This window comes from Loxodonta africana, chromosome 9, assembly GCF_030014295.1.
Source record: "Loxodonta africana isolate mLoxAfr1 chromosome 9, mLoxAfr1.hap2, whole genome shotgun sequence".
Classification (NCBI taxonomy): domain Eukaryota; kingdom Metazoa; phylum Chordata; class Mammalia; order Proboscidea; family Elephantidae; genus Loxodonta; species Loxodonta africana.
In genome coordinates this window covers 6,539,954-6,562,225 of record NC_087350.1, presented here as the reverse complement: position 1 = coordinate 6,562,225, position 22,272 = coordinate 6,539,954, and the positions used below count along the sequence as shown (strand labels likewise).

The window sequence follows — 22,272 nt, the reverse complement described above, 5'->3', positions numbered from 1 at the left end:
GATGTTGAACTGGGGCTTCAGTCGGTCTCGCGCTTGGAGGATTTTCCACTCCTCCAAGGTCATTTGTCGGCTGGCTGGTCCTCCCAGTTGCTCCTCGTCCGCGGCTACAACGTTGACTTTGGCGTCCCCTTCGGGCACCCCTGGCCTAGGCCCCTCGTCCGCGGCCTCCATCCCGTGGCCTCCTGATGCGCCGCCCCGTGCCACACCCCCACTCCCTCTGACCAACTCGCTCTGGTGGATGTAAAACAGGGCGTAGGCTTGTTGGCTCAGCACACAAGTCACATCGCATGCCGAGACCTCGGCATCGTCCATTCGGTACCACTTGCCGTTGCCAGCCTTGACGTAAGAGAGGTAGTGGCCCGTGTGGCAAGTCCACCCAACATGGACCAGCACTGCGTAGAGTCTGTAAGCAGCCGGTCCTCCGTCCTGCCGAGACAGGCATCTGCTCACGTCCAGACTCGCAGGGTAGCGCACCTGCTTAGCATTTTTGTCACCGCTCAGGTCTGAGAAGCGTTTCAGTACAAGGACGAGGGCCTCGGGGCAAGTGTGCAAAGTCAGCGTCTTGGAAGCGGGCATCTTCCTCTGACAAATCCTACACTGATAGGAATTTTCACCATCCAGCTCTTCGACCGTAACCAGCTGTTCCAAAGCTTGGTTCACACTCTGAGCTGCCTGGATATCCAGGGTGATGTCCAGGTAAGGGTCGAAGGTGTCTGACACTCCCTGGCAGTGGCAACACTGGATTCGAGACCTCCAGTAGCCGCCAAAGATTCGGCGGATCAGAGTGGTGTCTTCGGAGAGGCCGCGCAAGTGCCTGTGGCTCCGCAGGCAGGCTTTCTGCACGGCGTCCAGAGTGGACATGAGAAATTCATGGGCGTCTTCCTGTTGGTGTCTATGGAGGCCTCTAGCCAGCGCGTGTGAGGGCTCCATGACGTCACCTGGATGGCTGAGGGCTCGGGTGATGTGATCCTGCATTGCACACAGCACGCAGTAGCCCTGCTGCCCACAGCTTGCGGCGTGCTCCCGGGACAGCATGTAGTCGGCGAGGGGCGGCGTGTACGTCAGACACTGCAGCGCCGCGTTCACGTAGCAGGTGTCCCCCATGTTGCGGAGCCCTGCCCCGACCCCGGAAGACCTGCTCCAAGTCGAGGCGAGTGTCAAATGGGGAGCAAGCACCCCGTCGTCGCGGCAGGCGCTCTGCTTCTGGGATGTCCGCCAGGGCTGGTGAGCCAGAGAGGGAGCGCAGTGCCTTTCAGGACCGGCTGCCGGGAGGCAGGAAGTGCTGGGTTTGGGAGAGACGGCCAACTGACCCTGACCTCCGCAGTGGAGAGAAGGCGCCTCCATGGCTGTGGAAACAAAGATGGCCAGTGTCTTAGGCTGGGTTCTCTGGAGAAGCAAAACCGGCAAAGCCTACGGACATCAAAATAGAGAGCTTTCCAACAAGGCAATGGCTCAGGCGGTTGTAAAGGCTGGAACGTCCCGAGTGCACAGGCCAGGCCCGAGGCTTCTCCTGCTGCACGGAGCCGCAGGGGGCTGGCCAACGCCAGACTGGCAGGTGGGAGAGCAGGGCTCTTCCTCACGGGCCGAAGGATCCCAGGATGGACGGGCCAGCCCGCAGCAAAGCTCCTACCTCAAGTCCGCAGAAACGGAGGTCAGAACAACAGCAGCCAGCCACAGGACCCAGAGTCAGCAAAAGCCCGCCAGCCTTGTCCCAGAGCCGGCTTAGGTCAACGAAGGCCACACCCCCAAGGAAACTCCCTTTCACCTGACTGGCTGCTCGCAGCAGATGCCATCATGGAAGTCATCCCACTCTATCAAATCTCATCATGGGAGTGATCACGTCATCATGGGACCGCCAAGCTACACCGGAACTGCCAGACCGCTGGGAATCACGGCCCAGCAAGGCGACACAAGAGCTTAACCATCACAGCCAGGCTTCCCCTGCCTCGACATCAACGAGCAGGGCAGAACCAAGCTCCCGCTTCACAGGCAAGCCTCCGAACGGCCGGCTTGGCCAGCCGCTGCTCTCCCATCAGCCCTCTTCGGGGCCGGCCCTGCGCATACCACCACCTCCACTGGCGCTGAGCCCCCACTAACCCCAAGGTCCGACCTGTTCCACCGGGCGCCTTGCTCCCTCCGGGCCGTACCCCGCATCTCCTCCCTCCCTCCCCTTTGCCACTGGCTCCCCTAGTCAGGAGTCCACCCCCGGCCACGGGCCAGATCTCCGCTCTGAGTGTCTGGCCAGCCCCACTCACCCCTGAGTCCAGGGAACACCTTTCCATCAACCCTTACCTTTCCTGTCTGGCATACACCCGAAGACAGGGGTACGGAGTTGGGGCATCTCGGAGTCGGTATCCTTCTGACTTTGTGTGTGTGTGTGTGTGCGCGCGCTCGCGCCTTAGGTGGAAGTTTACAACTCAACTTTATTGCTCATTCTAAAATTTACACGCATATTGTTTTGTGACATCCGTTGCGATCCCCACAACATGACAGTGCGCTCCCCCCTCTCCACCCAGGTTTCCCGTGTCCCTTCACCCATTTCCGGTCCCGTCCTGCTTTGTCCTCCTCCTTTCCCACGGGCGCTGTCCTTTTGGTCTTGAATGCTCCGTGGACCTAAGAAGCACCTTCCTCGGGTGTGTTATTTTTTGTGCGTCACAGGCCTGCCCAATCTACTGGAATCCATCGAGTGACCAGGTACCCTTCCCTCTCTTCTTCCTCTTCTTCTTGCTACCTCTGACATCCCTGCGTGGGAAGACGTCATTGCCACAGTGGATGGCCACCCGAGCGGGGATGTCCCTGGCCGGATCCTTCAGGCGGTGGCCTTCTTGCTCCCCGTGATCCTTTGCCACCCCACTCCTGGGTTTCGGCTTGTGAATGACCACTGCGTTGGAAGGCAGTGCACTCTCTACTACCCTGATGTTGAACTGGGGCTTCAGTCGGTCTCGCGCTTGGAGGATTTTCCACTCCTCCAAGGTCATTTGTCGGCTGGCTGGTCCTCCCAGTTGCTCCTCGTCCGCGGCTACAACGTTGACTTTGGCGTCCCCTTCGGGCACCCCTGGCCTAGGCCCCTCGTCCGCGGCCTCCATCCCGTGGCCTCCTGATGCGCCGCCCCGTGCCACACCCCCACTCCCTCTGACCAACTCGCTCTGGTGGATGTAAAACAGGGCGTAGGCTTGTTGGCTCAGCACACAAGTCACATCGCATGCCGAGACCTCGGCATCGTCCATTCGGTACCACTTGCCGTTGCCAGCCTTGACGTAAGAGAGGTAGTGGCCCGTGTGGCAAGTCCACCCAACATGGACCAGCACTGCGTAGAGTCTGTAAGCAGCCGGTCCTCCGTCCTGCCGAGACAGGCATCTGCTCACGTCCAGACTCGCAGGGTAGCGCACCTGCTTAGCATTTTTGTCACCGCTCAGGTCTGAGAAGCGTTTCAGTACAAGGACGAGGGCCTCGGGGCAAGTGTGCAAAGTCAGCGTCTTGGAAGCGGGCATCTTCCTCTGACAAATCCTACACTGATAGGAATTTTCACCATCCAGCTCTTCGGCCGTGACCAGCTGTTCCAAAGCTTGGTTCACACTCTGAGCTGCCTGGATATCCAGGGTGATGTCCAGGTAAGGGTCGAAGGTGTCTGACACTCCCTGGCAGTGGCAACACTGGATTCGAGACCTCCAGTAGCCGCCAAAGATTCGGCGGATCAGGGTGGTGTCTTCGGAGAGGCCGCGCAAGTGCCTGTGGCTCCGCAGGCAGGCTTTCTGCACGGCGTCCAGAGCGGACATGAGAAATTCATGGGCGTCTTCCTGTTGGTGTCTATGGAGGCCTCTAGCCAGCGCGTGTGAGGGCTCCATGACGTCACCTGGATGGCTGAGGGCTCGGGTGATGTGATCCTGCATTGCACACAGCACGCAGTAGCCCTGCTGCCCACAGCTTGCGGCGTGCTCCCGGGACAGCATGTAGTCGGCGAGGGGCGGCGTGTACGTCAGACACTGCAGCGCCGCGTTCACGTAGCAGGTGTCCCCCATGTTGCGGAGCCCTGCCCCGACCCCGGAAGACCTGCTCCAAGTCGAGGCGAGTGTCAAATGGGGAGCAAGCACCCCGTCGTCGCGGCAGGCGCTCTGCTTCTGGGATGTCCGCCAGGGCTGGTGAGCCAGAGAGGGAGCGCAGTGCCTTTCAGGACCGGCTGCCGGGAGGCAGGAAGTGCTGGGTTTGGGAGAGACGGCCAACTGACCCTGACCTCCGCAGTGGAGAGAAGGCGCCTCCATGGCTGTGGAAACAAAGATGGCCAGTGTCTTAGGCTGGGTTCTCTGGAGAAGCAAAACCGGCAAAGCCTACGGACATCAAAATAGAGAGCTTTCCAACAAGGCAATGGCTCAGGCGGTTGTAAAGGCTGGAACGTCCCGAGTGCACAGGCCAGGCCCGAGGCTTCTCCTGCTGCACGGAGCCGCAGGGGGCTGGCCAACGCCAGACTGGCAGGTGGGAGAGCAGGGCTCTTCCTCACGGGCCGAAGGATCCCAGGATGGACGGGCCAGCCCGCAGCAAAGCTCCTACCTCAAGTCCGCAGAAACGGAGGTCAGAACAACAGCAGCCAGCCACAGGACCCAGAGTCAGCAAAAGCCCGCCAGCCTTGTCCCAGAGCCGGCTTAGGTCAACGAAGGCCACACCCCCAAGGAAACTCCCTTTCACCTGACTGGCTGCTCGCAGCAGATGCCATCATGGAAGTCATCCCACTCTATCAAATCTCATCATGGGAGTGATCACGTCATCATGGGACCGCCAAGCTACACCGGAACTGCCAGACCGCTGGGAATCACGGCCCAGCCAGGCGACACAAGAGCTTAACCATCACAGCCAGGCTTCCCCTGCCTCGACATCAACGAGCAGGGCAGAACCAAGCTCCCGCTTCACAGGCAAGCCTCCGAACGGCCGGCTTGGCCAGCCGCTGCTCTCCCATCAGCCCTCTTCGGGGCCGGCCCTGCGCATACCACCACCTCCACTGGCGCTGAGCCCCCACTAACCCCAAGGTCCGACCTGTTCCACCGGGCGCCTTGCTCCCTCCGGGCCGTACCCCGCATCTCCTCCCTCCCTCCCCTTTGCCACTGGCTCCCCTAGTCAGGAGTCCACCCCCGGCCACGGGCCAGATCTCCGCTCTGAGTGTCTGGCCAGCCCCACTCACCCCTGAGTCCAGGGAACACCTTTCCATCAACCCTTACCTTTCCTGTCTGGCATACACCCGAAGACAGGGGTACGGAGTTGGGGCATCTCGGAGTCGGTATCCTTCTGACTTTGTGTGTGTGTGTGTGTGTGTGTGTGCGCGCACGCTCGCGCCTTAGGTGGAAGTTTACAACTCAACTTTATTGCTCATTCTAAAATTTACACGCATATTGTTTTGTGACATCCGTTGCGATCCCCACAACATGACAGTGCGCTCCCCCCTCTCCACCCAGGTTTCCCGTGTCCCTTCACCCATTTCCGGTCCCGTCCTGCTTTGTCCTCCTCCTTTCCCACGGGCGCTGTCCTTTTGGTCTTGAATGCTCCGTGGACCTAAGAAGCACCTTCCTCGGGTGTGTTATTTTTTGTGCGTCACAGGCCTGCCCAATCTACTGGAATCCATCGAGTGACCAGGTACCCTTCCCTCTCTTCTTCCTCTTCTTCTTGCTACCTCTGACATCCCTGCGTGGGAAGACGTCATTGCCACAGTGGATGGCCACCCGAGCGGGGATGTCCCTGGCCGGATCCTTCAGGCGGTGGCCTTCTTGCTCCCCGTGATCCTTTGCCACCCCACTCCTGGGTTTCGGCTTGTGAATGACCACTGCGTTGGAAGGCAGTGCACTCTCTACTACCCTGATGTTGAACTGGGGCTTCAGTCGGTCTCGCGCTTGGAGGATTTTCCACTCCTCCAAGGTCATTTGTCGGCTGGCTGGTCCTCCCAGTTGCTCCTCGTCCGCGGCTACAACGTTGACTTTGGCGTCCCCTTCGGGCACCCCTGGCCTAGGCCCCTCGTCCGCGGCCTCCATCCCGTGGCCTCCTGATGCGCCGCCCCGTGCCACACCCCCACTCCCTCTGACCAACTCGCTCTGGTGGATGTAAAACAGGGCGTAGGCTTGTTGGCTCAGCACACAAGTCACATCGCATGCCGAGACCTCGGCATCGTCCATTCGGTACCACTTGCCGTTGCCAGCCTTGACGTAAGAGAGGTAGTGGCCCGTGTGGCAAGTCCACCCAACATGGACCAGCACTGCGTAGAGTCTGTAAGCAGCCGGTCCTCCGTCCTGCCGAGACAGGCATCTGCTCACGTCCAGACTCGCAGGGTAGCGCACCTGCTTAGCATTTTTGTCACCGCTCAGGTCTGAGAAGCGTTTCAGTACAAGGACGAGGGCCTCGGGGCAAGTGTGCAAAGTCAGCGTCTTGGAAGCGGGCATCTTCCTCTGACAAATCCTACACTGATAGGAATTTTCACCATCCAGCTCTTCGGCCGTGACCAGCTGTTCCAAAGCTTGGTTCACACTCTGAGCTGCCTGGATATCCAGGGTGATGTCCAGGTAAGGGTCGAAGGTGTCTGACACTCCCTGGCAGTGGCAACACTGGATTCGAGACCTCCAGTAGCCGCCAAAGATTCGGCGGATCAGGGTGGTGTCTTCGGAGAGGCCGCGCAAGTGCCTGTGGCTCCGCAGGCAGGCTTTCTGCACGGCGTCCAGAGCGGACATGAGAAATTCATGGGCGTCTTCCTGTTGGTGTCTATGGAGGCCTCTAGCCAGCGCGTGTGAGGGCTCCATGACGTCACCTGGATGGCTGAGGGCTCGGGTGATGTGATCCTGCATTGCACACAGCACGCAGTAGCCCTGCTGCCCACAGCTTGCGGCGTGCTCCCGGGACAGCATGTAGTCGGCGAGGGGCGGCGTGTACGTCAGACACTGCAGCGCCGCGTTCACGTAGCAGGTGTCCCCCATGTTGCGGAGCCCTGCCCCGACCCCGGAAGACCTGCTCCAAGTCGAGGCGAGTGTCAAATGGGGAGCAAGCACCCCGTCGTCGCGGCAGGCGCTCTGCTTCTGGGATGTCCGCCAGGGCTGGTGAGCCAGAGAGGGAGCGCAGTGCCTTTCAGGACCGGCTGCCGGGAGGCAGGAAGTGCTGGGTTTGGGAGAGACGGCCAACTGACCCTGACCTCCGCAGTGGAGAGAAGGCGCCTCCATGGCTGTGGAAACAAAGATGGCCAGTGTCTTAGGCTGGGTTCTCTGGAGAAGCAAAACCGGCAAAGCCTACGGACATCAAAATAGAGAGCTTTCCAACAAGGCAATGGCTCAGGCGGTTGTAAAGGCTGGAACGTCCCGAGTGCACAGGCCAGGCCCGAGGCTTCTCCTGCTGCACGGAGCCGCAGGGGGCTGGCCAACGCCAGACTGGCAGGTGGGAGAGCAGGGCTCTTCCTCACGGGCCGAAGGATCCCAGGATGGACGGGCCAGCCCGCAGCAAAGCTCCTACCTCAAGTCCGCAGAAACGGAGGTCAGAACAACAGCAGCCAGCCACAGGACCCAGAGTCAGCAAAAGCCCGCCAGCCTTGTCCCAGAGCCGGCTTAGGTCAACGAAGGCCACACCCCCAAGGAAACTCCCTTTCACCTGACTGGCTGCTCGCAGCAGATGCCATCATGGAAGTCATCCCACTCTATCAAATCTCATCATGGGAGTGATCACGTCATCATGGGACCGCCAAGCTACACCGGAACTGCCAGACCGCTGGGAATCACGGCCCAGCCAGGCGACACAAGAGCTTAACCATCACAGCCAGGCTTCCCCTGCCTCGACATCAACGAGCAGGGCAGAACCAAGCTCCCGCTTCACAGGCAAGCCTCCGAACGGCCGGCTTGGCCAGCCGCTGCTCTCCCATCAGCCCTCTTCGGGGCCGGCCCTGCGCATACCACCACCTCCACTGGCGCTGAGCCCCCACTAACCCCAAGGTCCGACCTGTTCCACCGGGCGCCTTGCTCCCTCCGGGCCGTACCCCGCATCTCCTCCCTCCCTCCCCTTTGCCACTGGCTCCCCTAGTCAGGAGTCCACCCCCGGCCACGGGCCAGATCTCCGCTCTGAGTGTCTGGCCAGCCCCACTCACCCCTGAGTCCAGGGAACACCTTTCCATCAACCCTTACCTTTCCTGTCTGGCATACACCCGAAGACAGGGGTACGGAGTTGGGGCATCTCGGAGTCGGTATCCTTCTGACTTTGTGTGTGTGTGTGTGTGTGTGTGTGCGCGCACGCTCGCGCCTTAGGTGGAAGTTTACAACTCAACTTTATTGCTCATTCTAAAATTTACACGCATATTGTTTTGTGACATCCGTTGCGATCCCCACAACATGACAGTGCGCTCCCCCCTCTCCACCCAGGTTTCCCGTGTCCCTTCACCCATTTCCGGTCCCGTCCTGCTTTGTCCTCCTCCTTTCCCACGGGCGCTGTCCTTTTGGTCTTGAATGCTCCGTGGACCTAAGAAGCACCTTCCTCGGGTGTGTTATTTTTTGTGCGTCACAGGCCTGCCCAATCTACTGGAATCCATCGAGTGACCAGGTACCCTTCCCTCTCTTCTTCCTCTTCTTCTTGCTACCTCTGACATCCCTGCGTGGGAAGACGTCATTGCCACAGTGGATGGCCACCCGAGCGGGGATGTCCCTGGCCGGATCCTTCAGGCGGTGGCCTTCTTGCTCCCCGTGATCCTTTGCCACCCCACTCCTGGGTTTCGGCTTGTGAATGACCACTGCGTTGGAAGGCAGTGCACTCTCTACTACCCTGATGTTGAACTGGGGCTTCAGTCGGTCTCGCGCTTGGAGGATTTTCCACTCCTCCAAGGTCATTTGTCGGCTGGCTGGTCCTCCCAGTTGCTCCTCGTCCGCGGCTACAACGTTGACTTTGGCGTCCCCTTCGGGCACCCCTGGCCTAGGCCCCTCGTCCGCGGCCTCCATCCCGTGGCCTCCTGATGCGCCGCCCCGTGCCACACCCCCACTCCCTCTGACCAACTCGCTCTGGTGGATGTAAAACAGGGCGTAGGCTTGTTGGCTCAGCACACAAGTCACATCGCATGCCGAGACCTCGGCATCGTCCATTCGGTACCACTTGCCGTTGCCAGCCTTGACGTAAGAGAGGTAGTGGCCCGTGTGGCAAGTCCACCCAACATGGACCAGCACTGCGTAGAGTCTGTAAGCAGCCGGTCCTCCGTCCTGCCGAGACAGGCATCTGCTCACGTCCAGACTCGCAGGGTAGCGCACCTGCTTAGCATTTTTGTCACCGCTCAGGTCTGAGAAGCGTTTCAGTACAAGGACGAGGGCCTCGGGGCAAGTGTGCAAAGTCAGCGTCTTGGAAGCGGGCATCTTCCTCTGACAAATCCTACACTGATAGGAATTTTCACCATCCAGCTCTTCGGCCGTGACCAGCTGTTCCAAAGCTTGGTTCACACTCTGAGCTGCCTGGATATCCAGGGTGATGTCCAGGTAAGGGTCGAAGGTGTCTGACACTCCCTGGCAGTGGCAACACTGGATTCGAGACCTCCAGTAGCCGCCAAAGATTCGGCGGATCAGGGTGGTGTCTTCGGAGAGGCCGCGCAAGTGCCTGTGGCTCCGCAGGCAGGCTTTCTGCACGGCGTCCAGAGTGGACATGAGAAATTCATGGGCGTCTTCCTGTTGGTGTCTATGGAGGCCTCTAGCCAGCGCGTGTGAGGGCTCCATGACGTCACCTGGATGGCTGAGGGCTCGGGTGATGTGATCCTGCATTGCACACAGCACGCAGTAGCCCTGCTGCCCACAGCTTGCGGCGTGCTCCCGGGACAGCATGTAGTCGGCGAGGGGCGGCGTGTACGTCAGACACTGCAGCGCCGCGTTCACGTAGCAGGTGTCCCCCATGTTGCGGAGCCCTGCCCCGACCCCGGAAGACCTGCTCCAAGTCGAGGCGAGTGTCAAATGGGGAGCAAGCACCCCGTCGTCGCGGCAGGCGCTCTGCTTCTGGGATGTCCGCCAGGGCTGGTGAGCCAGAGAGGGAGCGCAGTGCCTTTCAGGACCGGCTGCCGGGAGGCAGGAAGTGCTGGGTTTGGGAGAGACGGCCAACTGACCCTGACCTCCGCAGTGGAGAGAAGGCGCCTCCATGGCTGTGGAAACAAAGATGGCCAGTGTCTTAGGCTGGGTTCTCTGGAGAAGCAAAACCGGCAAAGCCTACGGACATAAAAATAGAGAGCTTTCCAACAAGGCAATGGCTCAGGCGGTTGTAGAGGCTGGAACGTCCCGAGTGCACAGGCCAGGCCCGAGGCTTCTCCTGCTGCACGGAGCCGCAGGGGGCTGGCCAACGCCAGACTGGCAGGTGGGAGAGCAGGGCTCTTCCTCACGGGCCGAAGGATCCCAGGATGGACGGGCCAGCCCGCAGCAAAGCTCCTACCTCAAGTCCGCAGAAACGGAGGTCAGAACAACAGCAGCCAGCCACAGGACCCAGAGTCAGCAAAAGCCCGCCAGCCTTGTCCCAGAGCCGGCTTAGGTCAACGAAGGCCACACCCCCAAGGAAACTCCCTTTCACCTGACTGGCTGCTCGCAGCAGATGCCATCATGGAAGTCATCCCACTCTATCAAATCTCATCATGGGAGTGATCACGTCATCATGGGACCGCCAAGCTACACCGGAACTGCCAGACCGCTGGGAATCACGGCCCAGCCAGGCGACACAAGAGCTTAACCATCACAGCCAGGCTTCCCCTGCCTCGACATCAACGAGCAGGGCAGAACCAAGCTCCCGCTTCACAGGCAAGCCTCCGAACGGCCGGCTTGGCCAGCCGCTGCTCTCCCATCAGCCCTCTTCGGGGCCGGCCCTGCGCATACCACCACCTCCACTGGCGCTGAGCCCCCACTAACCCCAAGGTCCGACCTGTTCCACCGGGCGCCTTGCTCCCTCCGGGCCGTACCCCGCATCTCCTCCCTCCCTCCCCTTTGCCACTGGCTCCCCTAGTCAGGAGTCCACCCCCGGCCACGGGCCAGATCTCCGCTCTGAGTGTCTGGCCAGCCCCACTCACCCCTGAGTCCAGGGAACACCTTTCCATCAACCCTTACCTTTCCTGTCTGGCATACACCCGAAGACAGGGGTACGGAGTTGGGGCATCTCGGAGTCGGTATCCTTCTGACTTTGTGTGTGTGTGTGTGTGTGTGCGCGCGCTCGCGCCTTAGGTGGAAGTTTACAACTCAACTTTATTGCTCATTCTAAAATTTACACGCATATTGTTTTGTGACATCCGTTGCGATCCCCACAACATGACAGTGCGCTCCCCCCTCTCCACCCAGGTTTCCCGTGTCCCTTCACCCATTTCCGGTCCCGTCCTGCTTTGTCCTCCTCCTTTCCCACGGGCGCTGTCCTTTTGGTCTTGAATGCTCCGTGGACCTAAGAAGCACCTTCCTCGGGTGTGTTATTTTTTGTGCGTCACAGGCCTGCCCAATCTACTGGAATCCATCGAGTGACCAGGTACCCTTCCCTCTCTTCTTCCTCTTCTTCTTGCTACCTCTGACATCCCTGCGTGGGAAGACGTCATTGCCACAGTGGATGGCCACCCGAGCGGGGATGTCCCTGGCCGGATCCTTCAGGCGGTGGCCTTCTTGCTCCCCGTGATCCTTTGCCACCCCACTCCTGGGTTTCGGCTTGTGAATGACCACTGCGTTGGAAGGCAGTGCACTCTCTACTACCCTGATGTTGAACTGGGGCTTCAGTCGGTCTCGCGCTTGGAGGATTTTCCACTCCTCCAAGGTCATTTGTCGGCTGGCTGGTCCTCCCAGTTGCTCCTCGTCCGCGGCTACAATGTTGACTTTGGCGTCCCCTTCGGGCACCCCTGGCCTAGGCCCCTCGTCCGCGGCCTCCATCCCGTGGCCTCCTGATGCGCCGCCCCGTGCCACACCCCCACTCCCTCTGACCAACTCGCTCTGGTGGATGTAAAACAGGGCGTAGGCTTGTTGGCTCAGCACACAAGTCACATCGCATGCCGAGACCTCGGCATCGTCCATTCGGTACCACTTGCCGTTGCCAGCCTTGACGTAAGAGAGGTAGTGGCCCGTGTGGCAAGTCCACCCAACATGGACCAGCACTGCGTAGAGTCTGTAAGCAGCCGGTCCTCCGTCCTGCCGAGACAGGCATCTGCTCACGTCCAGACTCGCAGGGTAGCGCACCTGCTTAGCATTTTTGTCACCGCTCAGGTCTGAGAAGCGTTTCAGTACAAGGACGAGGGCCTCGGGGCAAGTGTGCAAAGTCAGCGTCTTGGAAGCGGGCATCTTCCTCTGACAAATCCTACACTGATAGGAATTTTCACCATCCAGCTCTTCGGCCGTGACCAGCTGTTCCAAAGCTTGGTTCACACTCTGAGCTGCCTGGATATCCAGGGTGATGTCCAGGTAAGGGTCGAAGGTGTCTGACACTCCCTGGCAGTGGCAACACTGGATTCGAGACCTCCAGTAGCCGCCAAAGATTCGGCGGATCAGGGTGGTGTCTTCGGAGAGGCCGCGCAAGTGCCTGTGGCTCCGCAGGCAGGCTTTCTGCACGGCGTCCAGAGTGGACATGAGAAATTCATGGGCGTCTTCCTGTTGGTGTCTATGGAGGCCTCTAGCCAGCGCGTGTGAGGGCTCCATGACGTCACCTGGATGGCTGAGGGCTCGGGTGATGTGATCCTGCATTGCACACAGCACGCAGTAGCCCTGCTGCCCACAGCTTGCGACGTGCTCCCGGGACAGCATGTAGTCGGCGAGGGGCGGCGTGTACGTCAGACACTGCAGCGCCGCGTTCACGTAGCAGGTGTCCCCCATGTTGCGGAGCCCTGCCCCGACCCCGGAAGACCTGCTCCAAGTCGAGGCGAGTGTCAAATGGGGAGCAAGCACCCCGTCGTCGCGGCAGGCGCTCTGCTTCTGGGATGTCCGCCAGGGCTGGTGAGCCAGAGAGGGAGCGCAGTGCCTTTCAGGACCGGCTGCCGGGAGGCAGGAAGTGCTGGGTTTGGGAGAGACGGCCAACTGACCCTGACCTCCGCCGTGGAGAGAAGGCGCCTCCATGGCTGTGGAAACAAAGATGGCCAGTGTCTTAGGCTGGGTTCTCTGGAGAAGCAAAACCGGCAAAGCCTACGGACATCAAAATAGAGAGCTTTCCAACAAGGCAATGGCTCAGGCGGTTGTAAAGGCTGGAACGTCCCGAGTGCACAGGCCAGGCCCGAGGCTTCTCCTGCTGCACGGAGCCGCAGGGGGCTGGCCAACGCCAGACTGGCAGGTGGGAGAGCAGGGCTCTTCCTCACGGGCCGAAGGATCCCAGGATGGACGGGCCAGCCCGCAGCAAAGCTCCTACCTCAAGTCCGCAGAAACGGAGGTCAGAACAACAGCAGCCAGCCACAGGACCCAGAGTCAGCAAAAGCCCGCCAGCCTTGTCCCAGAGCCGGCTTAGGTCAACGAAGGCCACACCCCCAAGGAAACTCCCTTTCACCTGACTGGCTGCTCGCAGCAGATGCCATCATGGAAGTCATCCCACTCTATCAAATCTCATCATGGGAGTGATCACGTCATCATGGGACCGCCAAGCTACACCGGAACTGCCAGACCGCTGGGAATCGCGGCCCAGCCAGGCGACACAAGAGCTTAACCATCACAGCCAGGCTTCCCCTGCCTCGACATCAACGAGCAGGGCAGAACCAAGCTCCCGCTTCACAGGCAAGCCTCCGAATGGCCGGCTTGGCCAGCCGCTGCTCTCCCATCAGCCCTCTTCGGGGCCGGCCCTGCGCATACCACCACCTCCACTGGCGCTGAGCCCCCACTAACCCCAAGGTCTGACCTGTTCCACCGGGCGCCTTGCTCCCTCCGGGCCGTACCCCGCATCTCCTCCCTCCCTCCCCTTTGCCACTGGCTCCCCTAGTCAGGAGTCCACCCCCGGCCACGGGCCAGATGTCCGCTCTGAGTGTCTGGCCAGCCCCACTCACCCCTGAGTCCAGGGAACACCTTTCCATCAACCCTTACCTTTCCTGTCTGGCATACACCCGAAGACAGGGGTACAGAGTTGGGGCATCTCGGAGTCGGTATCCTTTTCTCTTTGTGTGTGTGTTTGTGTGTCTCTATGTGTGTGTGTGTGTGTGTGTGCGCTTTAGGTGGAAGTTTACAACGCAACTTTATTGCTCATTCTAAAATTTACACGCATATTGTTTTGTGACATCCATTGCGATCCCCACAACATGACAGTGCGCTCCCCCCTCTCCACCCAGGTTTCCCGTGTCCCTTCACCCATTTCCGGTCCCGTCCTGCTTTGTCCTCCTCCTTTCCCACGGGCGCTGTCCTTTTGGTCTTGAATGCTCCGTGGACCTAAGAAGCACCTTCCTCTGGTGTGTTATTTTTTGTGCGTCACAGGCCTGCCCAATCTACTGGAATCCATCGAGTGACCAGGTACCCTTCCCTCTCTTCTTCCTCTTCTTCTTGCTACCTCTGACATCCCTGCGTGGGAAGACGTCATTGCCACAGTGGATGGCCACCCGAGCGGGGATGTCCCTGGCCGGATCCTTCAGGCGGCGGCCTTCTTGCTCCCCGTGATCCTTTGCCACCCCACTCCTGAGTTTCGGCTTGTGAATGACCACTGCGTTGGAAGGCAGTGCACTCTCTACTACCCTGATGTTGAACTGGGGCTTCAGTCGGTCTCGCGCTTGGAGGATTTTCCACTCCTCCAAGGTCATTTGTCGGCTGGCTGGTCCTCCCAGTTGCTCCTCGTCCGCGGCTACAACGTTGACTTTGGCGTCCCCTTCGGGCACCCCTGGCCTAGGCCCCTCATCCGCGGCCTCCATCCCGTGGCCTCCTGATGCGCCGCCCCGTGCCACACCCCCACTCCCTCTGACCAACTCGCTCTGGTGGATGTAAAACAGGGCGTAGGCTTGTTGGCTCAGCACACAAGTCACATCGCATGCCGAGACCTCGGCATCGTCCATTCGGTACCACTTGCCGTTGCCAGCCTTGACGTAAGAGAGGTAGTGGCCCGTGTGGCAAGTCCACCCAACATGGACCAGCACTGCGTAGAGTCTGTAAGCAGCCGGTCCTCCGTCCTGCCGAGACAGGCATCTGCTCACGTCCAGACTCGCAGGGTAGCGCACCTGCTTAGCATTTTTGTCACCGCTCAGGTCTGAGAAGCGTTTCAGTACAAGGACGAGGGCCTCGGGGCAAGTGTGCAAAGTCAGCGTCTTGGAAGCGGGCATCTTCCTCTGACAAATCCTACACTGATAGGAATTTTCACCATCCAGCTCTTCGGCCGTGACCAGCTGTTCCAAAGCTTGGTTCACACTCTGAGCTGCCTGGATATCCAGGGTGATGTCCAGGTAAGGGTCGAAGGTGTCTGACACTCCCTGGCAGTGGCAACACTGGATTCGAGACCTCCAGTAGCCGCCAAAGATTCGGCGGATCAGGGTGGTGTCTTCGGAGAGGCCGCGCAAGTGCCTGTGGCTCCGCAGGCAGGCTTTCTGCACGGCGTCCAGAGTGGACATGAGAAATTCATGGGCGTCTTCCTGTTGGTGTCTATGGAGGCCTCTAGCCAGCGCGTGTGAGGGCTCCATGACGTCACCTGGATGGCTGAGGGCTCGGGTGATGTGATCCTGCATTGCACACAGCACGCAGTAGCCCTGCTGCCCACAGCTTGCGGCGTGCTCCCGGGACAGCATGTAGTCGGCGAGGGGCGGCGTGTACGTCAGACACTGCAGCGCCGCGTTCACGTAGCAGGTGTCCCCCATGTTGCGGAGCCCTGCCCCGACCCCGGAAGACCTGCTCCAAGTCGAGGCGAGTGTCAAATGGGGAGCAAGCACCCCGTCGTCGCGGCAGGCGCTCTGCTTCTGGGATGTCCGCCAGGGCTGGTGAGCCAGAGAGGGAGCGCAGTGCCTTTCAGGACCGGCTGCCGGGAGGCAGGAAGTGCTGGGTTTGGGAGAGACGGCCAACTGACCCTGACCTCCGCAGTGGAGAGAAGGCGCCTCCATGGCTGTGGAAACAAAGATGGCCAGTGTCTTAGGCTGGGTTCTCTGGAGAAGCAAAACCGGCAAAGCCTACGGACATCAAAATAGAGAGCTTTCCAACAAGGCAATGGCTCAGGCGGTTGTAAAGGCTGGAACGTCCCGAGTGCACAGGCCAGGCCCGAGGCTTCTCCTGCTGCACGGAGCCGCAGGGGGCTGGCCAACGCCAGACTGGCAGGTGGGAGAGCAGGGCTCTTCCTCACGGGCCGAAGGATCCCAGGATGGACGGGCCAGCCCGCAGCAAAGCTCCTACCTCAAGTCCGCAGAAACGGAGGTCAGAACAACAGCAGCCAGCCACAGGACCCAGAGTCAGCAAAAGCCCGCCAGCCTTGTCCCAGAGCCGGCTTAGGTCAACGAAGGCCACACCCCCAAGGAAACTCCCTTTCACCTGACTGGCTGCTCGCAGCAGATGCCATCATGGAAGTCATCCCACTCTATCAAATCTCATCATGGGAGTGATCACGTCATCATGGGACCGCCAAGCTACACCGGAACTGCCAGACCGCTGGGAATCACGGCCCAGCCAGGCGACACAAGAGCTTAACCATCACAGCCAGGCTTCCCCTGCCTCGACATCAACGAGCAGGGCAGAACCAAGCTCCCGCTTCACAGGCAAGCCTCCGAACGGCCGGCTTGGCCAGCCGCTGCTCTCCCATCAGCCCTCTTCGGGGCCGGCCCTGCGCATACCACCACCTCCACTGGCGCTGAGCCCCCACTAACCCCAAGGTCCGACCTGTTCCACCGGGCGCCTTGCTCCCTCCGGGCCGTACCCCGCATCTCCTCCCTCCCTCCCCTTTGCCACTGGCTCCCCTAGTCAGGAGTCCACCCCCGGCCACGGGCCAGATGTCCGCTCTGAGTGTCTGGCCAGCCCCACTCACCCCTGAGTCCAGGGAACACCTTTCCATCAACCCTTACCTTTCCTGTCTGGCATACACCCGAAGACAGGGGTACGGAGTTGGGGCATCTCGGAGTCGGTATCCTTCTGACTTTGTGTGTGTGTGTGTGTGTGTGTGCGCGCACGCTCGCGCCTTAGGTGGAAGTTTACAACTCAACTTTATTGCTCATTCTAAAATTTACACGCATATTGTTTTGTGACATCCGTTGCGATCCCCACAACATGACAGTGCGCTCCCCCCTCTCCACCCAGGTTTCCCGTGTCCCTTCACCCATTTCCGGTCCCGTCCTGCTTTGTCCTCCTCCTTTCCCACGGGCGCTGTCCTTTTGGTCTTGAATGCTCCGTGGACCTAAGAAGCACCTTCCTCGGGTGTGTTATTTTTTGTGCGTCACAGGCCTGCCCAATCTACTGGAATCCATCGAGTGACCAGGTACCCTTCCCTCTCTTCTTCCTCTTCTTCTTGCTACCTCTGACATCCCTGCGTGGGAAGACGTCATTGCCACAGTGGATGGCCACCCGAGCGGGGATGTCCCTGGCCGGATCCTTCAGGCGGTGGCCTTCTTGCTCCCCGTGATCCTTTGCCACCCCACTCCTGGGTTTCGGCTTGTGAATGACCACTGCGTTGGAAGGCAGTGCACTCTCTACTACCCTGATGTTGAACTGGGGCTTCAGTCGGTCTCGCGCTTGGAGGATTTTCCACTCCTCCAAGGTCATTTGTCGGCTGGCTGGTCCTCCCAGTTGCTCCTCGTCCGCGGCTACAACGTTGACTTTGGCGTCCCCTTCGGGCACCCCTGGCCTAGGCCCCTCGTCCGCGGCCTCCATCCCGTGGCCTCCTGATGCGCCGCCCCGTGCCACACCCCCACTCCCTCTGACCAACTCGCTCTGGTGGATGTAAAACAGGGCGTAGGCTTGTTGGCTCAGCACACAAGTCACATCGCATGCCGAGACCTCGGCATCGTCCATTCGGTACCACTTGCCGTTGCCAGCCTTGACGTAAGAGAGGTAGTGGCCCGTGTGGCAAGTCCACCCAACATGGACCAGCACTGCGTAGAGTCTGTAAGCAGCCGGTCCTCCGTCCTGCCGAGACAGGCATCTGCTCACGTCCAGACTCGCAGGGTAGCACACCTGCTTAGCATTTTTGTCACCGCTCAGGTCTGAGAAGCGTTTCAGTACAAGGACGAGGGCCTCGGGGCAAGTGTGCAAAGTCAGCGTCTTGGAAGCGGGCATCTTCCTCTGACAAATCCTACACTGATAGGAATTTTCACCATCCAGCTCTTCGGCCGTGACCAGCTGTTCCAAAGCTTGGTTCACACTCTGAGCTGCCTGGATATCCAGGGTGATGTCCAGGTAAGGGTCGAAGGTGTCTGACACTCCCTGGCAGTGGCAACACTGGATTCGAGACCTCCAGTAGCCGCCAAAGATTCGGCGGATCAGGGTGGTGTCTTCGGAGAGGCCGCGCAAGTGCCTGTGGCTCCGCAGGCAGGCTTTCTGCACGGCGTCCAGAGTGGACATGAGAAATTCATGGGCGTCTTCCTGTTGGTGTCTATGGAGGCCTCTAGCCAGCGCGTGTGAGGGCTCCATGACGTCACCTGGATGGCTGAGGGCTCGGGTGATGTGATCCTGCATTGCACACAGCACGCAGTAGCCCTGCTGCCCACAGCTTGCGACGTGCTCCCGGGACAGCATGTAGTCGGCGAGGGGCGGCGTGTACGTCAGACACTGCAGCGCCGCGTTCACGTAGCAGGTGTCCCCCATGTTGCGGAGCCCTGCCCCGACCCCGGAAGACCTGCTCCAAGTCGAGGCGAGTGTCAAATGGGGAGCAAGCACCCCGTCGTCGCGGCAGGCGCTCTGCTTCTGGGATGTCCGCCAGGGCTGGTGAGCCAGAGAGGGAGCGCAGTGCCTTTCAGGACCGGCTGCCGGGAGGCAGGAAGTGCTGGGTTTGGGAGAGACGGCCAACTGACCCTGACCTCCGCAGTGGAGAGAAGGCGCCTCCATGGCTGTGGAAACAAAGATGGCCAGTGTCTTAGGCTGGGTTCTCTGGAGAAGCAAAACCGGCAAAGCCTACGGACATCAAAATAGAGAGCTTTCCAACAAGGCAATGGCTCAGGCGGTTGTAAAGGCTGGAACGTCCCGAGTGCACAGGCCAGGCCCGAGGCTTCTCCTGCTGCACGGAGCCGCAGGGGGCTGGCCAACGCCAGACTGGCAGGTGGGAGAGCAGGGCTCTTCCTCACGGGCCGAAGGATCCCAGGATGGACGGGCCAGCCCGCAGCAAAGCTCCTACCTCAAGTCCGCAGAAACGGAGGTCAGAACAACAGCAGCCAGCCACAGGACCCAGAGTCAGCAAAAGCCCGCCAGCCTTGTCCCAGAGCCGGCTTAGGTCAACGAAGGCCACACCCCCAAGGAAACTCCCTTTCACCTGACTGGCTGCTCGCAGCAGATGCCATCATGGAAGTCATCCCACTCTATCAAATCTCATCATGGGAGTGATCACGTCATCATGGGACCGCCAAGCTACACCGGAACTGCCAGACCGCTGGGAATCACGGCCCAGCCAGGCGACACAAGAGCTTAACCATCACAGCCAGGCTTCCCCTGCCTCGACATCAACGAGCAGGGCAGAACCAAGCTCCCGCTTCACAGGCAAGCCTCCGAATGGCCGGCTTGGCCAGCCGCTGCTCTCCCATCAGCCCTCTTCGGGGCCGGCCCTGCGCATACCACCACCTCCACTGGCGCTGAGCCCCCACTAACCCCAAGGTCTGACCTGTTCCACCGGGCGCCTTGCTCCCTCCGGGCCGTACCCCGCATCTCCTCCCTCCCTCCCCTTTGCCACTGGCTCCCCTAGTCAGGAGTCCACCCCCGGCCACGGGCCAGATCTCCGCTCTGAGTGTCTGGCCAGCCCCACTCACCCCTGAGTCCAGGGAACACCTTTCCATCAACCCTTACCTTTCCTGTCTGGCATACACCCGAAGACAGGGGTACAGAGTTGGGGCATCTCGGAGTCGGTATCCTCTTCTCTTTGTGTGTGTGTTTGTGTGTCTCTATGTGTGTGTGTGTGTGTGTGTGCGCTTTAGGTGGAAGTTTACAACGCAACTTTATTGCTCATTCTAAAATTTACACGCATATTGTTTTGTGACATCCATTGCAATCCCCACAACATGACAGTGCGCTCCCCCCTCTCCACCCAGGTTTCCCGTGTCCCTTCACCCATTTCCGGTCCCGTCCTGCTTTGTCCTCCTCCTTTCCCACGGGCGCTGTCCTTTTGGTCTTGAATGCTCCGTGGACCTAAGAAGCACCTTCCTCTGGTGTGTTATTTTTTGTGTGTCACAGGCCTGCCCAATCTACTGGAATCCATCGAGTGACCAGGTACCCTTCCCTCTCTTCTTCCTCTTCTTCTTGCTACCTCTGACATCCCTGCGTGGGAAGACGTCATTGCCACAGTGGATGGCCACCCGAGCGGGGATGTCCCTGGCCGGATCCTTCAGGCGGCGGCCTTCTTGCTCCCCGTGATCCTTTGCCACCCCACTCCTGAGTTTCGGCTTGTGAATGACCACTGCGTTGGAAGGCAGTGCACTCTCTACTACCCTGATGTTGAACTGGGGCTTCAGTCGGTCTCGCGCTTGGAGGATTTTCCACTCCTCCAAGGTCATTTGTCGGCTGGCTGGTCCTCCCAGTTGCTCCTCGTCCGCGGCTACAACGTTGACTTTGGCGTCCCCTTCGGGCACCCCTGGCCTAGGCCCCTCGTCCGCGGCCTCCATCCCGTGGCCTCCTGATGCGCCGCCCCGTGCCACACCCCCACTCCCTCTGACCAACTCGCTCTGGTGGATGTAAAACAGGGCGTAGGCTTGTTGGCTCAGCACACAAGTCACATCGCATGCCGAGACCTCGGCATCGTCCATTCGGTACCACTTGGCGTTGCCAGCCTTGACGTAAGAGAGGTAGTGGCCCGTGTGGCAAGTCCACCCAACATGGACCAGCACTGCGTAGAGTCTGTAAGCAGCCGGTCCTCCGTCCTGCCGAGACAGGCATCTGCTCACGTCCAGACTCGCAGGGTAGCGCACCTGCTTAGCATTTTTGTCACCGCTCAGGTCTGAGAAGCGTTTCAGTACAAGGACGAGGGCCTCGGGGCAAGTGTGCAAAGTCAGCGTCTTGGAAGCGGGCATCTTCCTCTGACAAATCCTACACTGATAGGAATTTTCACCATCCAGCTCTTCGGCCGTGACCAGCTGTTCCAAAGCTTGGTTCACACTCTGAGCTGCCTGGATATCCAGGGTGATGTCCAGGTAAGGGTCGAAGGTGTCTGACACTCCCTGGCAGTGGCAACACTGGATTCGAGACCTCCAGTAGCCGCCAAAGATTCGGCGGATCAGGGTGGTGTCTTCGGAGAGGCCGCGCAAGTGCCTGTGGCTCCGCAGGCAGGCTTTCTGCACGGCGTCCAGAGCGGACATGAGAAATTCATGGGCGTCTTCCTGTTGGTGTCTATGGAGGCCTCTAGCCAGCGCGTGTGAGGGCTCCATGACGTCACCTGGATGGCTGAGGGCTCGGGTGATGTGATCCTGCATTGCACACAGCACGCAGTAGCCCTGCTGCCCACAGCTTGCGGCGTGCTCCCGGGACAGCATGTAGTCGGCGAGGGGCGGCGTGTACGTCAGACACTGCAGCGCCGCGTTCACGTAGCAGGTGTCCCCCATGTTGCGGAGCCCTGCCCCGACCCCGGAAGACCTGCTCCAAGTCGAGGCGAGTGTCAAATGGGGAGCAAGCACCCCGTCGTCGCGGCAGGCGCTCTGCTTCTGGGATGTCCGCCAGGGCTGGTGAGCCAGAGAGGGAGCGCAGTGCCTTTCAGGACCGGCTGCCGGGAGGCAGGAAGTGCTGGGTTTGGGAGAGACGGCCAACTGACCCTGACCTCCGCAGTGGAGAGAAGGCGCCTCCATGGCTGTGGAAACAAAGATGGCCAGTGTCTTAGGCTGGGTTCTCTGGAGAAGCAAAACCGGCAAAGCCTACGGACATCAAAATAGAGAGCTTTCCAACAAGGCAATGGCTCAGGCGGTTGTAAAGGCTGGAACGTCCCGAGTGCACAGGCCAGGCCCGAGGCTTCTCCTGCTGCACGGAGCCGCAGGGGGCTGGCCAACGCCAGACTGGCAGGTGGGAGAGCAGGGCTCTTCCTCACGGGCCGAAGGATCCCAGGATGGACGGGCCAGCCCGCAGCAAAGCTCCTACCTCAAGTCCGCAGAAACGGAGGTCAGAACAACAGCAGCCAGCCACAGGACCCAGAGTCAGCAAAAGCCCGCCAGCCTTGTCCCAGAGCCGGCTTAGGTCAACGAAGGCCACACCCCCAAGGAAACTCCCTTTCACCTGACTGGCTGCTCGCAGCAGATGCCATCATGGA

The 22,272-nt window shown here is 60.2% G+C and overlaps 5 protein-coding genes across 5 annotated transcripts; all 5 read right to left on the bottom strand.

Annotated features, from left to right (window-relative positions):
• Positions 1-2,669: 2,669 nt before the first annotated feature.
• On the bottom strand, positions 2,670-4,259 carry LOC135232400 (ubiquitin carboxyl-terminal hydrolase 17-like protein 6). Its single transcript, XM_064290953.1, has one exon. It carries the CDS (start codon positions 4,257-4,259, stop codon positions 2,670-2,672), a length of 1,590 nt encoding a protein of 529 aa, XP_064147023.1.
• Positions 4,260-5,594: 1,335 nt separating this feature from the next.
• LOC135232399 (ubiquitin carboxyl-terminal hydrolase 17-like protein 6) lies at positions 5,595-7,184 on the bottom strand. The gene has a single exon (XM_064290952.1). It carries the CDS (start codon positions 7,182-7,184, stop codon positions 5,595-5,597), a length of 1,590 nt encoding a protein of 529 aa, XP_064147022.1.
• A 1,335-nt stretch (positions 7,185-8,519) lies between these two features.
• Positions 8,520-11,106, bottom strand: LOC135232398 (ubiquitin carboxyl-terminal hydrolase 17-like protein 6). Its single transcript, XM_064290951.1, has 3 exons — positions 11,058-11,106; positions 10,180-10,313; positions 8,520-9,986 (listed from the first exon to the last, which is right to left on the bottom strand). Exons 1-3 carry the CDS (start codon positions 11,104-11,106, stop codon positions 8,520-8,522), a joined length of 1,650 nt encoding a protein of 549 aa, XP_064147021.1.
• A 332-nt stretch (positions 11,107-11,438) lies between these two features.
• Positions 11,439-13,028, bottom strand: LOC135232397 (ubiquitin carboxyl-terminal hydrolase 17-like protein 6). The gene has a single exon (XM_064290949.1). It carries the CDS (start codon positions 13,026-13,028, stop codon positions 11,439-11,441), a length of 1,590 nt encoding a protein of 529 aa, XP_064147019.1.
• Positions 13,029-14,371: 1,343 nt separating this feature from the next.
• LOC135232396 (ubiquitin carboxyl-terminal hydrolase 17-like protein 6) lies at positions 14,372-15,961 on the bottom strand. Its single transcript, XM_064290948.1, has one exon. It carries the CDS (start codon positions 15,959-15,961, stop codon positions 14,372-14,374), a length of 1,590 nt encoding a protein of 529 aa, XP_064147018.1.
• Between the last annotated feature and the right edge of the window lie 6,311 nt (positions 15,962-22,272).